General features: G+C 39.4%; 1 protein-coding gene across 2 annotated transcripts in view; it reads right to left on the minus strand.

Annotated features, from left to right (window-relative positions):
• UNC5C (unc-5 netrin receptor C) overlaps positions 1-19997 on the minus strand; it is a 251154-nt gene that overhangs the window by 66077 nt on the left and 165080 nt on the right. For both annotated transcript variants that reach the window (XM_062637631.1, XM_062637632.1), the window contains exon 3: positions 6150-6293. In XM_062637631.1, the coding sequence (XP_062493615.1) occupies positions 6150-6293 (144 nt within the window). The remainder of the gene's footprint in view (positions 1-6149; positions 6294-19997) is intronic.

The following is a 19997-nucleotide window of genomic DNA, read 5'->3' on the forward strand; positions in this document are numbered from 1 at the left end:
AGATAAAAACCAAAACAATAAAACAAGTAAAATATTTGATCCATTCTGGGTCAGGACCTCTTTGTCTGTGAAAAGGCAGTATGAATTATTAAAGCATGACGTTGGCAGCAGTCCTGCCAATGTATTTGGTATTGATACCAGCGTAAAAAATACAAGCAAGCAAACTGAAGAATTCACTGAGCAGATGTGTTCCCACGTGTACATAGATCCTCCTCATATTTTTACTTGATAGTCAGTATTTCTTGATTGTTTTTTTTTTTTAAGCTGAACTTGCAAACTAACATATAAACTTAATTCTATTTGTTATTTTATTCGGTGACTGAAGATGGAATACAAAGTTCTTGCTTTTCAAAAAAATCTAAATATAAAGTTCAAATGACCTAACCTCAGCAGCTGCCTTTTTAGATGACAGATATACCAGAGGTACTAAAGATAGACATTAAAGCATCATGTTAACACAGCAATTTGCATGTAGAATTGAATTTACAACACACTGAAACACTAAAACAGAAAATAAGTTGTATAAACTGGTACTTTGCTATTGTTGCTCTTTCGATACACTAACCTCACTCACACAGCTGGTCACTACCAAAACATACATAACATTTTGCTGATTTCCTGACTGTATCTATGCTTCACCATTAGGCACTAAGCAGACTTGACTAAAAGACGGTAATTTCTTAGGTATGACAGTGTAGGTAGGATATTCTCAAGGCTCCTACTAGGGTATTAAATTCACATAAATTCAGTAAAATAATTTCCTTTTGTTTTTTTTTAAGCAACACTAACAGTTAAGTCAAGTCCACCTTAATTTGTAAAGTCTTAGTTCTTTATTAAAAAGCAATGTGATTTGTATTTATTACTGTTGCAACCACAACCTTAAGCTTGGGAGCCAGTTATGCCCCTGTTAACTTGAGAAGCAGTACAGAAACATTCCTATCAGAAGCAAAAGCAGAGTGGTAGTATCAAATATGTCAAATGCTCGGTTAAATTCTCTGCTGCCCTTTCCATGATCTACTATTCTCTCTTGTCATCTCAGCTCAAGACCACATGCCTCAGTTACTCCGTTATTAACTACAAGCAACAGATATCGATTAGTGGCAACTTAAATGGTACACAAGGAAGGAATTCAACTCCTATCTCTGCTAATTCTCATACACATTTACCAAAGTGCACAAAACACATTTTTGAGTTATTTTTAAATACTGCATATCCTAGACATACCTTCCTATCAACATTTTCACATGATGTCCTTCCCAGCTCTCTCTCCCTATCTTGACATCCACCCAACTTTGTATTTGTTGCAATGTGATCTAATGCTTTGGTGGCTACAGGAACATGCCCTCACAGCATTGCCTGGATTAGGTGTGAGAGGAGAGGGAAGAAAGGCACTACAGCACTAGAACATGGAGCATGGGCCCCAGTACTAAAAGGTGAGATAACCAAGAGCCAGTAAAGAATCTGTGATTTTTTTTATATCTGTTTTTTTTGTGTGACTGGGTACCTTTGAAGTGGAGATAAGCCATCGATGAAATAGTCTTTCTGAACTGCATTTATCTTATCAGTATACACTATCTGACATGCATATATTAGCTACATGCCTTTGAAAAAATGTCTGGGGGAAAAAAGGCTTTTATATAAGTACATAGGAAACCAGGATCAAATGATGCAAAAGATTAAGCACAGTTCTTTACTACATCAGGGCCTTTAAAAATGTTTTATTTAAAATTCATATTTTAAGATAATGAATAAAGGAAGAGACTATCCACATTCATTACACCGAGAAAGACTGGGTAACAGAAATTACAGAGAAAGATGCTTTCTTTTTGCTTTCAACAAATCCAAATCCTGGCAGCAGATTTAGGGCTTATATTCTTACCAGATTTTCTCAAGGACAACATGGGTTAACATCATGAAGTCAGTGAAGCTACAGCAGCACCAAACTGGAGCAAATGAAAAGTGAGGTTGCTCTATGCACATGGGCTCAAAGCAATTTGTCTTAGCCACCCTTTTATTATCTGATCTAAAATTAGGTCAAATGCTGCAGCTATTGTTTAGTCTTTATCAGATGGATTTTCCAGCGGGTTTAACTCTATTCTTGGTTACACAGGCTTAGAACTCATTCATCCTTTTAACAGGAATTTTGTCCTATCAGGTTTTATCTGCTTAATGACATGAGTCTTGTTACATGAAATTCACACTAAAACTTTGTATTGGGCTTGTTTTTTTCAGCCAAAGGTAAAACTACTCCCAATCTCCCTCTTTCCTCCTTCCCTACTACACAAAAGTAACAGAAAAAACTGTATTGAAACATATTAGTGACTCCTAGTGCTCCTGATAGGATGTGCCTAGAATAAATAAAAATGTGTGAATAAATAGGAAATGTGTTTTAGCACTTTCATAGGCAAATATCTCTGAAAAATTATCGTATCTTTCCAGCTCCACCAAGATATACATTTGGCGTTCCTACTTTGTTGCTTACTGAGATCTCTAGGATGGCAAAGTCAAAATTAATCACAACAAACCTGCTAGTTTAAGAGGACGAAATGCTCAGCTCTGTTCTCATGGGGAGATCAATGCCTCAGGAAGATGAATTCCATGAAATAGGAAAAAAAGCTCCTTTTCAGAAACAGCCTGCACAGAAGGGAGTGATTTCCTAGCATACTTGTGGTCCAGAAGTGCAATGGTGAGATGCCATTAAATTCCCTGAACACTTAAGAGAAGCCAGTATGTTGTCTTTAGACTCATACTCTTTTCCTGTTTATATTGCTAACATGGGCAGCCTTTGAAAAGCAGCAGCATCTTCGCTCCATATTTATAGATTACTCCCTTCCTGAATAACTGAAGCTCTTGGCCAGAGTGATGTTGCAATTGATTTTCACAGAGAACATTCATTGACTGGGTTGTTATGTACTTTCTGACACATGCCTGACCCTGCATTAAACAAATACAAGCCACTTTTTTCCAGGATGCACATTCTTCACACTTTCAAATTACTTTTCACTTAATTCTATTACATGCTCAGTGAACAGAGATGTTGCATGCTATTTTTTTTTTGTTTATTTTAATAGAGTGAAGCTCCAGCCCTTGAGAGGACAAAGAATTCCAGAATTAAGACTAGTGGTCATAAGGGAGAAAAGAGAGGAACAGTAGAAGGAGAGAGGAAGGAGAAATAGAAGAAGGAGGAAGAAAACAAGGAGAAGAAAGAGAAGGAAAAGGAGAGAAGCTTTTCTTACTGTATGACTAATTATGATACAGTTTGCGCTTGTAGAGATGGAATCACCAGGTTCTGGTATTAAGATACATAATAATGTAACTTCAGCAGACCACTTTACATGCTCCATTTACCCCTTACCTTTCCCAAAGGTCAGTGCTTACTTTTTGTACCAGTTAAAAGTGAGTACTGTGTCAAGCACGCAGACAGAGCTGGAGAGGTAGACTCTTCTGTCCCTCTTCAATTTTGGACATCCTTGATTTTCTGGCTTAATAAATACTGCATGGATGCTACCTTGCATCCCAGAATAGCACATTGTATAAACATCAGAAGACTTACCAGCTGGGCTTAAAGCTTATTAGGAAACAACTATTATATTGCCAATTCATATTCAGTCCTCTGAAGTCAAGGCTGTGAATACAGACAAGTCTTGGTATATCAATCTTAAGGTCCTTTCCAACCCTAACTATTCTATGATTCTATGATATCTGAGTCCACAGTTTAAAACAGTGATCTTGTAGACAAAGTGACATCACAAAATAAGGCGTATACCCCACATTATATGTCTGAGCCCCTAAAAAAAAACATCCTGAGTTACCTGAGAAATTATAGAAATCTGTGAAATTGGAAATGGACAATTTTGCAGACAGTGTGCTTTTGCTGCTGTTTGAAAATCTGCAGTTTGAAGGCCTTCAGCCCTTAATCCCAAGGAGTCTAAATGATTTGCCTGCACCACAGCTGGCCTAGAACCCCAAAGTGATAAACAAGAAGTAAAAAAAAAACCTTCAGTAAAACACAAAGCCACATTTGAAACATGAAACTCCCTGGAATTTATTTAATTAGACTGTTTTAAAAAGGCCCACCAAGACTCTAGAAAAATCACTGAATTCATTGTTCTTCTATCTCCAAGACATGCTTAGCAAAAGAAACAAATTATATTTTGAGTGCCTTCAGCAGAAATTTGGACACCTGAGAAGAAATGCCAATTGATATAAAATAACTTGCATACACATACAATGATTGTATGTTATATAGAAATTAAGCACATAGGTATGGCAGTACACAAAAGTCCATCAAGTGAAATACTTTCGGACTTCCTAAACTGGGTTAATTTCATGATCGTCTGCCAAGGGCTAACTGAAAGGACATGAAATTGACTTAATGAGTTAACTTAGAAGTCATAATCTAAAAAACCTGTTCAAACACTGCCAAGCCTCTCTGAAGTGCTGACTGCTTAGAAGAAAATAAAAATGAAATAGCGCTCTTTTGTTTCAGTACAGAAAAAGGAAATCCTCCAAAGTCTTGAAAAGTTTCCTGCCATGGGAAAGCACTACGCACATACATAATGGCATTTCTAATTTGGCAGGAAGGCAGTCTGTATAACAATTTCAACTTCCCTTAACCCTGGGGAAACTCTTATATGAGGTTAATCCTGTACTCAAAAGTACAGGTCCTCTATTTCCAGTCAGTTACTCAGACCAAAAACATTCAAAAATGGGTATTTAAATTGAACCTTTGAGATTTGTGTCTGGATGTTTACACAGAAGGTAACTCCTCTTCAAGGATTTAACAACATACTACTTTATCAAGAAAAACAGGAAAATCAAGCTCTCAACTGAGAGTTTTAAATGACAGAGAGTCCTTCCTCTAACATGTCTGTGAAAAGCTTTATTTGGCTGGAATCATAGAATCGTAGAATCATAGAAGAACTCTCCTATCTCATTATAAATTGTTAGGCACAAAAGTGCAGGAAATAGAAATATGCTGCAAACCGAGCTTCTAATGACCTTTTCTCACAAAATGTGCTTTTACTGAGGAGAAAACAGCGGAACAGATATAATTCCAGATGATATATTTTGTTCCCCTATACAAAGCAGGATTTCATCATGTGAAAGAGAAATGGGAGTCCCCAGTGTAACTACTCTATTACAAAGAAAAGCATCTCTTTGAAAATTAATGAACATTAAATATTTGTACAGTCAGATGAAGATCTTTTTTCAAGGAACTGGTTGCCCTGTGTTCTTGGTGTCTAAGCTGGGAATGGTTCAAAATAAATACTGAGATTAGTAGCCATGAATAACAGTGATGAATTATTAAGGCTGAGATGACCACTTTCAAACTTGTACTACCAATCTGATTACAAGATATGCTAAATACACCCTTCTTTCTATGTTAAGGAACAGCAGGTTTATTATATGGATGGAGAGATGCATATTTTATTTGCAGAAAAGGACCTGGGGCTCCTGATGGACACCAAGTTGACCAAGAGTCAGCAACATACCCTCGTGGTAGATAAGGCTAATGGTACCCTGGGCTGCATTAGAGAAAAGTATTGCTAGTAGGTCGAGGAAAGGGATCCTTCCCATGTGCTCAGCACTGGGGAGTTCACACCTGGAGCGCTGGGTCCAGATCCACTTTTTCACTGTGAGGGTGACCGAGCATTAACACAGGTTGCTCAGAGAGGTGGTGGGGTCTCCTCCCTTGGAGATATTAAAAAGCTGCCTGGAATAAGTCCTGGGCAACTGGCTCTAGGTGACCCTATCTGAGCAGAGTTTAGGACCAGATGACCTCCAGAGGTCCCTTCCAAATTCAAACATTCTGTGACTCCATTAAAGGAACAGCTGTCATCTCATTTTATAGCTTACTTTGGTAATATTCCTATTAACTGTCTTCAGACATTTTTCTTGAGAAATATAACTGCTGTACTCAAAAAACAGTGGGTTTGATGCTTTCCCAACACACAAAAGAGAAGAACAAGATTTTGCTCTTAAGAACAGTATAAACTGAAATTCTTAACTGAAAGTCTAGTACACATTTGGAACTGCAGAAAATACAAAGCCTAACTGGCTGGAAACAAAATCTCTCTCCCAAAGGGAGACTCCCCTTTTCCTCACCCAAACATCATCAACGCAACACACAGAGCAAAGACACTCACATGCAATTCGGACGTAGGCTTTCCTGCTCTTGGTGGTGCCTGCAGAGCTCCAGGCAACGCACTGGCACCAGTAATCTTCTGGCCCAAACAGCTCCTCCACTTGCTGGCGGGAAATCTCAATGCTGACCTCTCGGACAATCAGACCTGTCAGGGTACAAGTAATGCTGATCAATATTAGGCTTAGAAAGGATAGAAAGAAAAAAGTGTAGGTACACAAGCCTGCTTGCAAAGTTGTTGTGAGACCTTATAGCTCTCTACCAAAATCTATTCAGCAACACAGACTGTCATAAAGATGTGAAGGAAAAAACCCACCACTTTATCTGCATAAGAGAAGTGGGCAAATGAATAACTGATCAGTGTGATTTTTACTTTTATCTCATACTGTGTGTATGTTAAACAAATAAGAGGAACAGCACGCCAGCTGATATAAATCCTATCAAGTCCCTGGGACAATTTACATGAAGCAACAATCCAACCCACTTTTAGTTCAATTTATATGACTCCCTTAACCATCTGGTATTTCATCTCCTTTTGCTACTCAGCTACAGCACAGGAAGAAGTCGCGTTCACTCGAACACTGAACTGCCCAGGAAAATGGATTTTACCATTGCAGAAAATGTCCCAATACTCTGTAAAGACAAGCACATGGGCTGCAATACAGTTATTGCAAACTACAGTTTGGGGACTATTATTGTCATATAAACTGCAAATAGTGTGGTATTTTTCAGGTGATTTTATAATACAGTGCCTGACAGTCTCCCTGGCTCTTCCCTCCATAATGCATCTCAGCACAACCCCTCCCCAAACCCACACTTGCACCAATGATGATAGTGACTCATTATCCTTCCAAGCAGACCAATACTTACCCACATATGCCACACTGTACTCTCTGTTGGGAAGCTGTTTTGCATCTTCTAAGTACAAGGAAATATTGTGGTGCCTCAGACACCACCACAAGGATCATTGGTAATGTGTCGATACCCTAAAGACAGCGACTGTGTTTCATACTGACACAACTCCTTTCTCTGCCTCAAAATGCACTGCTTGTTCAAAATGCTCTTAATTCCAGCCAAGATACTGGGTAGGGGTAAGAGAGAGTGCTTACATCCTTGTCAGCATATTTGGTCTTTGTCACCAATGCCAAAGTATCAGTAAACTTATACTGTGTGTCCAACAGCAGAAAGCACCATTGCCATTTCAAAAACATGCTCTTGCAAAAAGCCTTGAATATATAAATCCACATAGAAATATTTTGTGTAGTGAGGCTGATTTCCTTTTTCTTTCCAGAACTGCCAGGAAACTTAGCTGAAAGATCCTTGGATCACAGCATGCACAGTTTGTCCCCATCACCAAACACCAAAGGGCAGGTCCTTCTGTTGAATGCAGACTTCAGCCCATGGAGACCAGCTACCCTCAGCCTCCTGCCACACAGCTTACAAGGTGATATTCATAACATGAATGTTCCCAATTGTACAGCATGGCATGTTCCTCAAGTGCTGGAAACCAGGCCAGCCCTTTGATTTGCTCCAGCTTCACAGAGGCTCCATTCAGGGAGCCAACGATTAATTACTGTTTGTACACAATTGTGCACTGTCACTGAGGCAGCATGCTGTTTGCATCCAAAACTTGGTTAACAACAGCAGAAAGGAATTAATGCATGTAATACCATAGACTTCTCTGGTGGGAATGCCTTCTAATGAGATACATTTTCTTGCTAGATACTATCATAGCCTAGCTCCCTTTTTACTTCATTATCTTTGACATCTTTTGCCATTGAATAATCAGCTACTTTGGGGGAAAAACTTACTAGCTTTCCTCCTTGAAATAGAATACTTATAATATGGCAACTGCATTCCACTCCAAAAAAAATGGAAATCAAAGTAGTGCATGGGCATTTGATATGCAGTGAACACTGTGCTACAAACTTGTTCTGCTTTGATGAGTTAATTTGGCTCCAAAAGGGGTCTGAGGGATAGCTTTTGTCCTGTTGAGAAGAGCATGAAGAGGGTGGGAAGGGAGGATGTACATTACATGCATAAAAATAGTTGTATTTTCCCATTACAACTACTGCTAGCCTAAAGATTACTTTAGTTTACTCCCAGTTTTTATAGCACTAGCCCAGGGAGCCCTTGAAGGTTACGATATTATGTTTTTATAATAAGGCTGATTATGACAGAGCTTGATGGAGCAGTGAACTTTGTTACCTGAGGGCTAAAGCAAGCAGGCTCATAATAACAGTACCAGTTAATAAGGATTATGAAATAGTCTTAACATTCAGGACACAAACACCGTTTTCCGATAGTCTGTTGAAGATACAAAACCATAGTTCTCACTGAACTTACCAGCAGAACTTTTTATCTCTGACTTCCTGAGATACTTTCTAATTCAAAGTAACAAGTTGCTCTAGGTAATGTCTTCTGGGACAGCTGTGGAGTACTGATAGGTTTCAGGTTATTCAAAGTAATTTGGCCTTTGATCTTTGAGTAATATCAACAGTTGTGCTATGACCAAATAGATGCCCCCTCTGTTTACAAGCAAAACTATTGTGTCTTTATCTCCAATGTAAACACTTTTTCCTTGAGTTCAAAAAGTACCAAACCAGTTGTTGATGCCATGAACCATTCCTTCCCAGCACTGCCACTGCCACCTCATTGCACAAGCAGCCACACTGATTTAGGAGAAACCTCTCACCAGCTGCAACGCACTCAGCTTCAGGCTCTGGGGTAAGTGCAAAGGGATGTGTTCCCTTCTTGTACCAACTCCTTCTGCCACCGCACTTCAATATAACCCCTAACAGAAAATCCCTTTCTAGGTTAGATTACAGAAAACACTGTTTGCTGAGATATCTCAGACAACAACTGCCTTATTACTAGCTGACGCACTGCTGTACATCAGATTTCACAGGGCAGCTGGTACAATCTGTCTGCTTTCATTCAAGACTGTATCGCTTATCTACCTCAGGTGGGCACCAAATGCAGGACAACCCTCATATGATGACTTCAGAGATCTTCATCTTATCCCTGTCAAAGCTGCTTCTGCTTCTACATCAAAGAACAGTAACTGGAGTCATTAAAAAGAAAAAAAAGCTGAACAACTCTAGTTCAGACAACTGCTTATCAAACTGTTTGATTACAGGTGAGGGTGCAACCTCTGAGTGCAAAATTAGAAGTCACTTTATAAAATGAGTCCCTATATTTTGCTTAAATATATGTAGGATAAAACAGATTAAGAGATTAGCAGTAATTTACAGAGCGTATAGCCTAGCTGATATTGGCCAATTCTACTTTGCCACAGAGCAAAGTAACAAATTGTCACCTTCTCACAGAGAACATCTCTTCCACTTTACGTTCTTTGTTAGAAATAGACTGAATTTTTCAGTCTAATTCCTCATACGGCTCAGCTATACAACAGGTGAAGATATACAGCATAAATGTTTTCTTACAACTCCTGAGTAAGCTGCATATTTTCAGAACTAATACAATCACACAGATGGTGGCACAATCCACCAGAAGTCAGCATCTTCCTGTTTCAAAGCAATGCAGTAATGCAGTGGCAGCTAGAATGCTTGATAGGTCCCTTCTAATGGGTATAAGTACATAAAGAGCTGACCAAAGGGATATTCCAAACCATATGATGTCGTGCTCAGCATATAAATCTGGGGGAAGAAGGAAGTGGGGGTACATTTGGAGTTACGATGTTTTGTCTTCCCAAGTACAAGTTACATGTGATGGATCCCTACTTTCCTGGAGATGACTGAACACCTGCTTGTCCATGGAAGTGGTGAATGAATTCCTTGCTTTGCTTTGCTTGTATGTGTGGCTTTTGCTTTACCTCTTACACTGTCTTTATCTGAACCCATGAGTATTCTCTCCCCCATCCTACACAGGGGACTGAGCAAGTGGCTGCATGGGGCTTAGTTGCTAGTTAGGGTTAAACAATGACAACCAGTGCAAGAAACCGTTTTACCCCTAATAGTTTTCTGTCCAGTTGAGGACAGAGAAAAGCCCACAAGAAGACTCAGGGCATCTGGAGTAATCAGTCTGCAGTTATGTCCCAGTCCCATGAATTAAATAAGTTCTCCATAAATGACAGATTTTGCATATTTAGTAGCACAGCATATACAATCACTCATTTCAATAAAATAAATTTATCTCTGGGACTAATACAACCTGGGCTCTGCAAAGGAGTATGAAGGAACCAGAACTTTCTGTATTTCTGTATTTGCACATTAATGAAGGATTAATGGTGGGAGAGAGGCACAGGGAACCTTGTTCAGTCTGCCTACTGCTAATGTGTGCAGCCAAACAAACACTGGGGAGAGGCACTGGATGATGGTATATATCAAAATAAAATTACTACCCCTCTTGGAGCAAAAGGAAGTGTGATAAGGGAATTGTGCCTTATATACATGGTCTTTTATTATAAGCTGTATCCTAGAAACATAATCAAGCAAAGACACACTTCATTCACATGGTCCCCAAGTGCTTAACTTAGCTGGCTATACAAATTGTAAGGTAGATTATCTAGTCTTCAGAGGCAGAAATGTTATCTTTTTTTAATGTATGTAAATGTAATGTAATTGTATGATATTATGGTAGATTATTAGTAACTGCAGTCATAACTCATGGGTTCCACATTGCACCCTTCAAAGTAACTGGCAAATTTCCCAATGATTTTAATACGGGCGGATTTGCCAATCAGACATTTCTGTCTTACAAGGTTCTGCAACTGTATGTGACTATGCAAGACAACAGATGATCACAACAAACACCTGAAAACAGAAGACTATTATCAATTAATCAAATGCAACTATCCAGCCTAGAGTCAGTCTAGGTCAGAGAGTTAGTAGCTACACCTCACTGGGCATCATCCTGCCAATTATTTTGATGTATTATGGCTGCCATAAATGTTCACCATTTGATAGTAACACCCCACATGTGTGAAAATATTCCTCAAGATTTTGATAGAGCAACTTTTGTGGAAGTATTATTGTATTGGCATGTGTTTGACCCTCTGGCACAGCACTAAACAGGAGCTATTTAGTTGCAAGACTAAACTGTGCTTACAAACTCTAAGAAACTGCATGGATAATTTGCTTATTTTCTCTGTATGTAGAAGTTCAAACAATTTCTGTGCCTTTGTGGTTTCATTTGCCCAAAAGGTATTTCATTAATTAGTAATCACATATGCCATAGAACACATTTCTCAAGGAGACAGAACTTTATGACCTACTGGTCTGGAAAAAGACATTACTGTAATACATGTATATAGATTGCAGGTGTATTGCAGCCACTGTAAATAACTATGGAAATACAGCCCATTTTCACGCAGGTAACTTGCAACCCTTTACAAGTTCAATTTCTTGAAATCAGTACCCAGAGCACCTTCCCAAACCTGATGTTCAGTGTTGTTGGCTCATTCTGTGCTTAAGACAGGCACAGACTATACCCGCCACATGCACCCCAAACCTCCCTTCCTGCACGCAGTGGGGACAAAGAGGGTAGGGATGGTGTTTCTTGATGAGGTAAAAGAGGCTTTGGAGAGTCAGCAGCAAAACAGCTCTGGGGTAGGGGGATTCCTCTATGTGTTCATGCAACTCATGCTGATTATAGAATTGATTCTATAATCAAATTATACAGCATGTAACTTAGAAAACCACAGTGCATCCCTATTCAGACCCTCAACTCAGACACAGAGAAAAATGTGGTGGCTTGCTCAGTCCTAAAAGAAATCAGTGCCAGTCTGAAACAGTCCATGCTTCTGACCCACAGTTCCTTTTCCTCGCTATTAGGAGTAGGAGAGTGTAGTGAAGAAATACTTTATGAATGTTGCTCAGTCAGGACAGGTTTGAATGACATGAGTATACATATTTTTAAATGAAGATGAGAGTGGAAGGAGAATCCTGATACCAAAAAAGAAAACTGGAGTTTCACAGTAATTTCAGGAGGGGCTGAGTTATCTCCATAGTATTTGGCAAAAACGACGAAAGCATTTTCAGTTCTCATAGTCCCCATCTGTCTTACATTTCATACAGAGCTTCATCCAAAAATCCTTAAAACAGCATCATATATTTTGCTTCCTGAAAGTGGCCAAGACCATATTCCAAAGTGGTATGAGTGTAAACAGACTTAATAAAAGGTAAACAGATTGCTTTCTTATTATTCAGTCCTTTGACACTAGATTGTTCTCTGATAGTAAAACTTAAGTGACCAAAGTCAAGAATTATGATCTTTCTACTTACCAACAGTCTAGAATAACCTGTCCATTTTATATAATCACTCATCATGGGTGCTATAAACAACCTGTCTCTGTAGCAGAAAGCTGATCACTTTATTTGGTGAAATAACCTTTATGCAGAGGTAAATATAAAATCCGTGCTATGTCAGAATTGGAATTTATTTACTTTCTTGCAGAGATGGATCCCTCACAGTCACAGAGTTATTCCACTCAAATATATCAGAGTACCTAAACTATGGAATTTGGTGTTTAAAAAATGAATAAATAGGCTATGCACAACAAGAACAGCTTCAAATATTAAAGTTCTTGCTGAGAAAAATGTACTCTGTGTATCCTAATGGGACAAAGATGATTGTATAATGGCACACTATGCCTATAGCTTATTTTCTATACAGAATATATGTAATCTTAACAAAAGATAGATAGACAGATAGATATCTAGAGGTAGTTTAAAAGAGCAAAGAGCTTTATCACCCAGTAATCCCTCATGCTGTCATTGCATGCACCTGGTTTTCCCTCAGTACTGCTTTTTGGTAAATTGTGGCTGGCTGGTGACATGAAATGATTGCAGGAAGATCACAAACAAGTTTTCATAAATATTAGCTTACATATTTAAAATAAAGGCTTCCAGCTATTTCTGCTGTCTTCATAACTCTCTCTTTAGGAAACAGATACATTCTTAACTCAAATTAATATAGATGAAGGCAACAGCCTAATAAAGTCAAGTCTGCCTTAAAACTGATGTCAAGCCCACACTGGTTTGCATTAGTTACCTATGGTATCCAATTACCAGCTAATAGCAGCGAGTTAAGCTAAAATCCCAGCTCCCCTACTATTTTTAACTGACTTACACAAAAATTACAAAGGGCTGTCTTCAGAGGGTTTTTACTTTGAACTGGAATTAAAGAACATGCATTCTGTTTCCATTTTATTTTCTTTTAGTGAAAACAAGTCCTTTTTGTTCTTTCCCCATTAACACCTGAAGGACCAAGCTGCATAAGATGCACAGGTCTTGCATACTGGTGGAAAACAAACCACATGCCCTAGTCCCTGCCAGCATGGTGGAGGTGGGCAGTACAGCCCTGTGGGAAGGTAAAATAGCCTCTCTGCTACCATCTCCTCCAGTCAAGCTAGGCAGCTTTACATCACCCTTGAACTATTGCTGTTTAATACCTTACTTAGAACAGCGTTGACTTGCTTGTTCTCAGCCTATAAACAGTTCAGAGACAAAGGAAAAACACCTCCTTTCTGGTTTTTAGGGGTTTTGTTTTTTGTTTCTTTTTTGTTAATGGAAGGTATTTTCTGGCTGATGGCATTTTTTTCTAATATGCACAAATTGTTCCAAAACGCTTTGTTCTCTTCCACATGTAAGAACGTGTGCCTATTGTCGCTGCTTTCTTTTTTCAGTTTTCCTGGTACAATAGTAATAATCATGCTGCAGCACAGCAGAATTCTAAAGAAAACCTCACCACGAGCATGTATTTGTGTTCAACCACAGGTGTCATAATTTCTGGACTCACATCAGCTGAGGTCTGGGAGCAGAAACAAATGTGAGTTCCCACATCTTGACCAAGCCATCCCAACACTAAGCAATCCCAAGTGGCGGTACCAGAGCAGCTCTATGCCAAGATGGTGCTACTTAGATGAGTCAGGAAGAAGAGAGACCATCTTCGTAGGAAAACACGACTATGAGCTCTTAGCAGCTCCAGCTTTTGAGTCACAGACCAATATTCCTTTCTTTTGGCTGAGGCATGTGCAGCCAAGAAAATATGTTGTTTTTTGTGTTTTTTTTTTCAAAGGCCAGGAATAAAACATGCCCATGGTTCAAGTTTTACTTCAAGCTGCAGTTGAGACTTCACAAAGAAAATCAGTGCACTTTTTATTTCCGGTTCAGAGGATTTACATGCACTTTCTAATGATCTGGGCCTTCAGCAGTGGGTAATGCTTCCCAGTCCCCAGCTTAGTGCTCATGCAAAATTGAAGCACTTTTGAGGCAGTTTAGAGCCTACAGATGAATCTCAATGTGCAGGCAAAAAAGAAATAATGGTTGTTTAGCACTTCACTAGAAGAAGATATCAAAATCATGAGGAAAAAAAATATCTATTGATCTTAAAATATCTGGAAGCCACCTGAGAGCATATGAATTTTGAACAGTGTGTTTACATTCCCTTTTTGGAGGGGAAAGGGAGGAGGCAGGGAAATGAACAATAGATGGGTTTGTTTGTGAATTTTTACATAAAAATAAACACCAAGTTCTTTATGTTCTTGACTTACTGACATGAATGTGTGTGTGTGTATATATATATATAAAATATGTATCTGCACATGTACTTATGTACCACACCCATTCTGTACTGTTTTGGGAAGCAGAGACAATGTGAAAATGCCTTATTTCTGTGAAGCTGACGCGATCGCAGTTCTTTGGTGGGAACAAGGACAGTTGCAATGTGACACAAGGGGTCACTCGGGAGCCTTCCTCAGCAGTTCTTTTCCTGTATTTCAGTTCAGAACAGCAGGTTGTGGGAGAAGCGTAAAAGCCCCACCTTTTTTTGCTGTTGTTGTTGTTCTGCATGCTAGGGATGGCATTTCACAGCCGCCTTAGGTATCTTAAAAAGAAAAACACAAAAAGGCAAGCAGCTGCTTTCAAAACAGCTTTGTCCAGTGCGCTGTCAAGTGAAGTGACTTTCTCCAAACAGAGATGAGGCTCTGGGAATTTACTGTCTGCTCCCCCCATCCAGCATGTTTTCAGGACTATTGCCAGGGCAGCAGTGAAAACATCAGATCCTGAACACTGTGAGATTTTTCTTAGTATGTAGTGAATAAAGAATCATTGCAGGAAGGCATGCAAAAAGGCAGCCTGTGGGTCACAGAAGCAATTTGGTATGCACACGCTTCTGGATATAGCACAGCTCATGATCCCCGTCAGCTACAGTGAGGCATCAGGGATGTGGGCAAGTTGCTCTGCAAATCTGTGTGACTTGGGCATGTAAAGTTGTTATGTAAGTAAATGCCATCAACAGTATCCCTGTAGTTCTGTCTGCCTCTACTTTTTATTATTATTTTTTATTTTTCCTGGGTGCCCACTCTGACTGAATTCCAATACTGGTTTCCATCTTAGCTGAAGAACAAAATGATTAAAACTAAGCCCCAAAGCAAGACTGATCCATCTCTAGGCATCATTATTCTTCAGGCTTGGCAATCCTTACCCCTCTTCAGAAGAGGGCATGGCAACCGAGCCAGGTGCAGTGTCAGCACTTGTTACAGAAGCACCATTATACAAGTCACTGGGAAGCCAAACGCAGCAATCAACTAACCAAGATCCTCTCTCAAATCAAAACCTGGGAGCAAATAATAGGAGGCATTGCGAGAGCTTAAAGATCAGTATTCAAGGGAAAGAAGAGACACACAGGAGTCTGACAAAAGACTTCTTTTCTGCTCTCACAATCAAAATATGAAGATGGATGAAGGACGAAAAGTTATGAGGAACTGTGAAAGGCATCCCATCAAAACCTGATGAGAAAGAGCTGTACATAACCTTGCAGATGAATGGCAGTCCTGCTGGTACCTACCATATCATGCTGCTCATTTATGTACAAATCAGGAATGCATGGGAATGACAAAATGAATACAGGCTGTGAACCCACAAAGGCAGCACAAAATCAGATCCTGTACGGGTCAGAGCTGCATGTGACAGCTACCTCTCTTTCCTTTACACATTAGCGATGATTTGGTACCCTACCTTTGCAGTGAAAAAAGCCTCACTAAATCTGATCTATATGCAGCAGTTGTTCCATACAAATGCCTTTATATTTTTTTAGGGGAAAAAAAAAGGTATTTCTCCAACTTATAGGAATTCTCCTAATCAATAGGAATTCTTCTTCGGAGAATTATTCAATTATTCCACTGTCTAAGGAGATACAGGGAAAAACTCAAAAAAACGTACACAGGCGATTGAGATATGAGCTTACACAGACGTCAAGGGACTCAAGACAATAACACTTAACTGTCTTGGGCAGTCAAGACCCCAATGTCTCTAAACAGCATTAGCCACATTTCCAGTGCCTGCGTCAGAAGAAAAAGTAAGGTAAAGTTTTTACCTTCTACTTCTCTGAATATTCTCAGGCATTTTTGCAAATAAACTACAGACCAATCAATCCTGCTCATTCTCATATTTAAGTAACTGAAAAAACCCTACATTTATAGGATGCAAGTGCAAGGGCACTTGCAGGGCTGGGCTGCTACCAACTGCAGCGCTTTGACAGCACAACAAGACATTATCTCTGCTCTTCTTTTCCGCTGTTCCTGTATCCAAAAAACAGTTGTTTTCCATTTAGACCAGCAGATGCAGGATGGAGGCTAACCTTTGGGACTCACTTCCAAACCATGTTAACATTTATTAGCTTTTCAGGCACCAGACCACCCTCACTACAGGGACTCCAGATCCCACATAAGGGCGTTTGGCTTCAAAAGAGCCAGAGGACATAGATGGAAAAAACACTTTGCACTGTGGTGCAGAGACATGGTTAGTCTGAAGCTGTGGTAGGTGGACTAATATCTGAAGATGTCTTCTAAGGAATTAATGGGATTACGAATGTGTAACAAAGGATTTAATGTAAGAAAAACTTGGAGAGAGATAAGGTGTAGGTTGGAAATATTCAGAGGAGTATCCTCAAATGCTTCAGATGAGTTCACTAAGCATCCATATGCCTCCTCTTTTTATTTTAAATAATGTTATTTCCTGTCTCAGATTTGTTTTTCTAGAAGCCCACAGGAAACCTTCAGGACAATGAGTCGAACAGCTGCAGATAGGAAGTTAATGCTGCAATAAGAAATTAGTAAATACCCTAAAGCTTTTATCTTTTGGTCCCAGAGCACTTTGCAGAGGTAAATAACAGAGACATTGAGTGATTTGCAGAGATACATGGTGAATACACACAAAATTTGGAATAGGCTAATGACTTCCCATAGGCATGTCATTACTCAGAGGAAGAGCTTGAGCAGGATTAACTGGGCCCCCCTGTTGGCATCCTTGAATACCCTGAAGGACAGAGCAAGTGCTAAGGCTGGAAGAGCCCACATTGGTCAGTTTAGCAGCATGAGGGCAGAGGGTTTGTGAGGCTGCTGTCTGTAAAGGTGGCTGGACACAAACCCCTGCAGGGCAAAGAGCTGCTGGTAACAGCAGCATTAGAAAAACTGGCAGGTGTCAATGGCTCTGAACATGTAAAGAAGGTGTCTAGGTCTAAGAGCTAGAAGCAGCTTTCCACAAAGACTTAACGGGACAAAAACCTCACATACAACAGTTTGATTAAATAAGGAATTAATGATATGTTAGTACATGTATTATAAGCAAATACTGTACTCAGTAGTAAAACTCAAAAACTCCAAAGTCTTTTGCAGTCTTTTATACAAAAAGATAATCTCCCTGGGTTTGGGGGGTGGTTTTGTGTTGCCTGTAAGCAGATTTCCCCTCTGGAAGTAAGTATCTGACCCAATGTTCTTACGATGTATACAAAAAGATTATTTCCTCTCTTTAGGTCAGGACTGACCTCAGTGATTTCTCCACTCACATCAACAAAACTAACCACCATTTTGAAGTTACTTACCAGGAAATTTTGATTCTCTGCCTCTCTGTTTCTTCTGAAACTTCCAAAACAGCTTTTTCCCTATAAAAATATACTAATTACTCAAGATAAATGTGTAAACTTTGTCTGCTTCCAAGAAATGTCTGCAGCAGCTTTGCTGCCAGGTATTCCCTTGATCTGAGTGTGCTGGGGACTATGTCCCCAGGAGCTGATTTTGAAGACACAAACTGCAAGAAGACAGTTGTGATGGACATGCCAGATGCCTATGCAGCTGTCCTAGCGAAGAGGACATCTAGGACAGCTGCCCGCCAGGCCACAGGGAGCGATGAACAGAGAAGAGACAGTCTGAGTGACTTCAAAAATGGCTGCAAAAAAATAGGAAAAAATAGGAAAAAAAAGTGTGGGTTCATTCATATATTTTTATGTAAGAAAACAGCCTGTATTTCCCCAAAGAATTATGGTTCTTTGGAGAAATAGAGTTGTCTGCTCCTTTCTGCACCAGCTGCAGCCTTTCAGATCATACATACAAACATATTTTGCTCACACCATCCTTTCAAAGATGGGACATAGTTCGAATTACTAAAGAAAATGGACTGTAGTATCGATTCTAACCCACATCTCAAAACTATTAATAGAAACATTTGAGAAGAGATACACAGACACATTTTTAAATTTTCTTGAAATGAGTTGGATTAGGGCAGAGTACTGAGGAAACAGAGCTAAAAATCGGCAACATGTTGCTGGGAAATAATTATTTTGAATCGGGTTGCTTGATGTTTGTAATGGATTTGATCCAATGATAAACAGAAAATAAAATGACTTCTGACACCAGTGGAATGAAAACAATCCTTACTTATGATATGTGGCTACCCTTACTAACTTAACTCCAAGGTATTCTACCCCAGAGAGTCAAAATATTGCAGGCTAAGTATAACTGCAGCATTCAGCATCACTTATCATCTCCTTACTGAAGTTAACAGGGATACTGGCCACATTTGTTCAGAAAAATAGCTTTTTTTCCTTATCTTTTGGACTCTTGAAAAATAATACCGAGAATTAGGAAGCTACAGCATGTCAAGAAGCAAAAAGAGATTAAGGAAGGAAAATGGGCAGAGAAGGAAAACAGCAGTAAGGAGAGGAAGATCTGTGGCTCAGAGAAAACAAGTAAAACATTACGCCTCTACAGTCCTCTCCCTGAGCTGTGCTTACATGGTGGTGGGGGACACTTGAATTTTGTGTTTGGGCTCCCAAATTACGTCCTTCAACACTGGTATTCAAAAAAGTGCTATACTTAGAAACAATAGCTTTTCTTCTTTATAGAACATAGTAAGACAAATGAGCACAACTTCCCAAAATGAATGGCTGTACAGTGAACTTAGCTATATTATCAAAAGTCCCAGCTTAAACAATGTTCAAACAAGTTGATGTCATGAGGGTAATGCAGCCTTCTAAATTCTGGTGTCACAAACACCAAAATAAATGGCTATCATAGGATGTAGACACAGAGAGGAAGATAAAGTGGCATACCATTATGTGCTGAAAATGATTTTCTTAACTCTATACGTGGTACCAGAAGAGCAGAAACACTCACTGTGAGGGTTTCCCCACTGCTGTCTTGGCTGCAGCGTTTTGTAAGAGGTGTTTTAAAGTCAAAAGGGCAGACATCAATCTTTGATCTTTCTGTTGAGAGGGTGACCTATTAAAGGCTTGGCTAGCTGGGTACCTACTCCCTCGACAGGCTGCCAAACCCATTGCTTAAGGTAACAGCCTCCTATTTGCCAGATCAATGCCGACTCTACGTCAAAAGCTCGGTCTCCTTTCATCAAATCTGCAAGTCATCCAAAAATACTTTGTTCATGAGGAAAGGTAATGGTGGGAGGCAAGAAATGGAATCAAAGCAGTAGCTATGTAAAGAAACTGAAACAAGTCTAAGATTTCTGTCTGAAAAGAAGACCACATTCATCCACCTCAGTACAGTTTGATAAACACTCTTAACCAGACAAAAATCTTATTCTGAGTCAGATTTTAA

The sequence above is a fragment of the Pezoporus occidentalis genome, unplaced genomic scaffold, assembly GCF_034315485.1.
Source record: "Pezoporus occidentalis ecotype Australia unplaced genomic scaffold, CSIRO_AGI_Poc_V1 ctg53, whole genome shotgun sequence".
In the NCBI taxonomy this organism is placed as follows: Eukaryota; Metazoa; Chordata; class Aves; order Psittaciformes; family Psittacidae; genus Pezoporus; species Pezoporus occidentalis.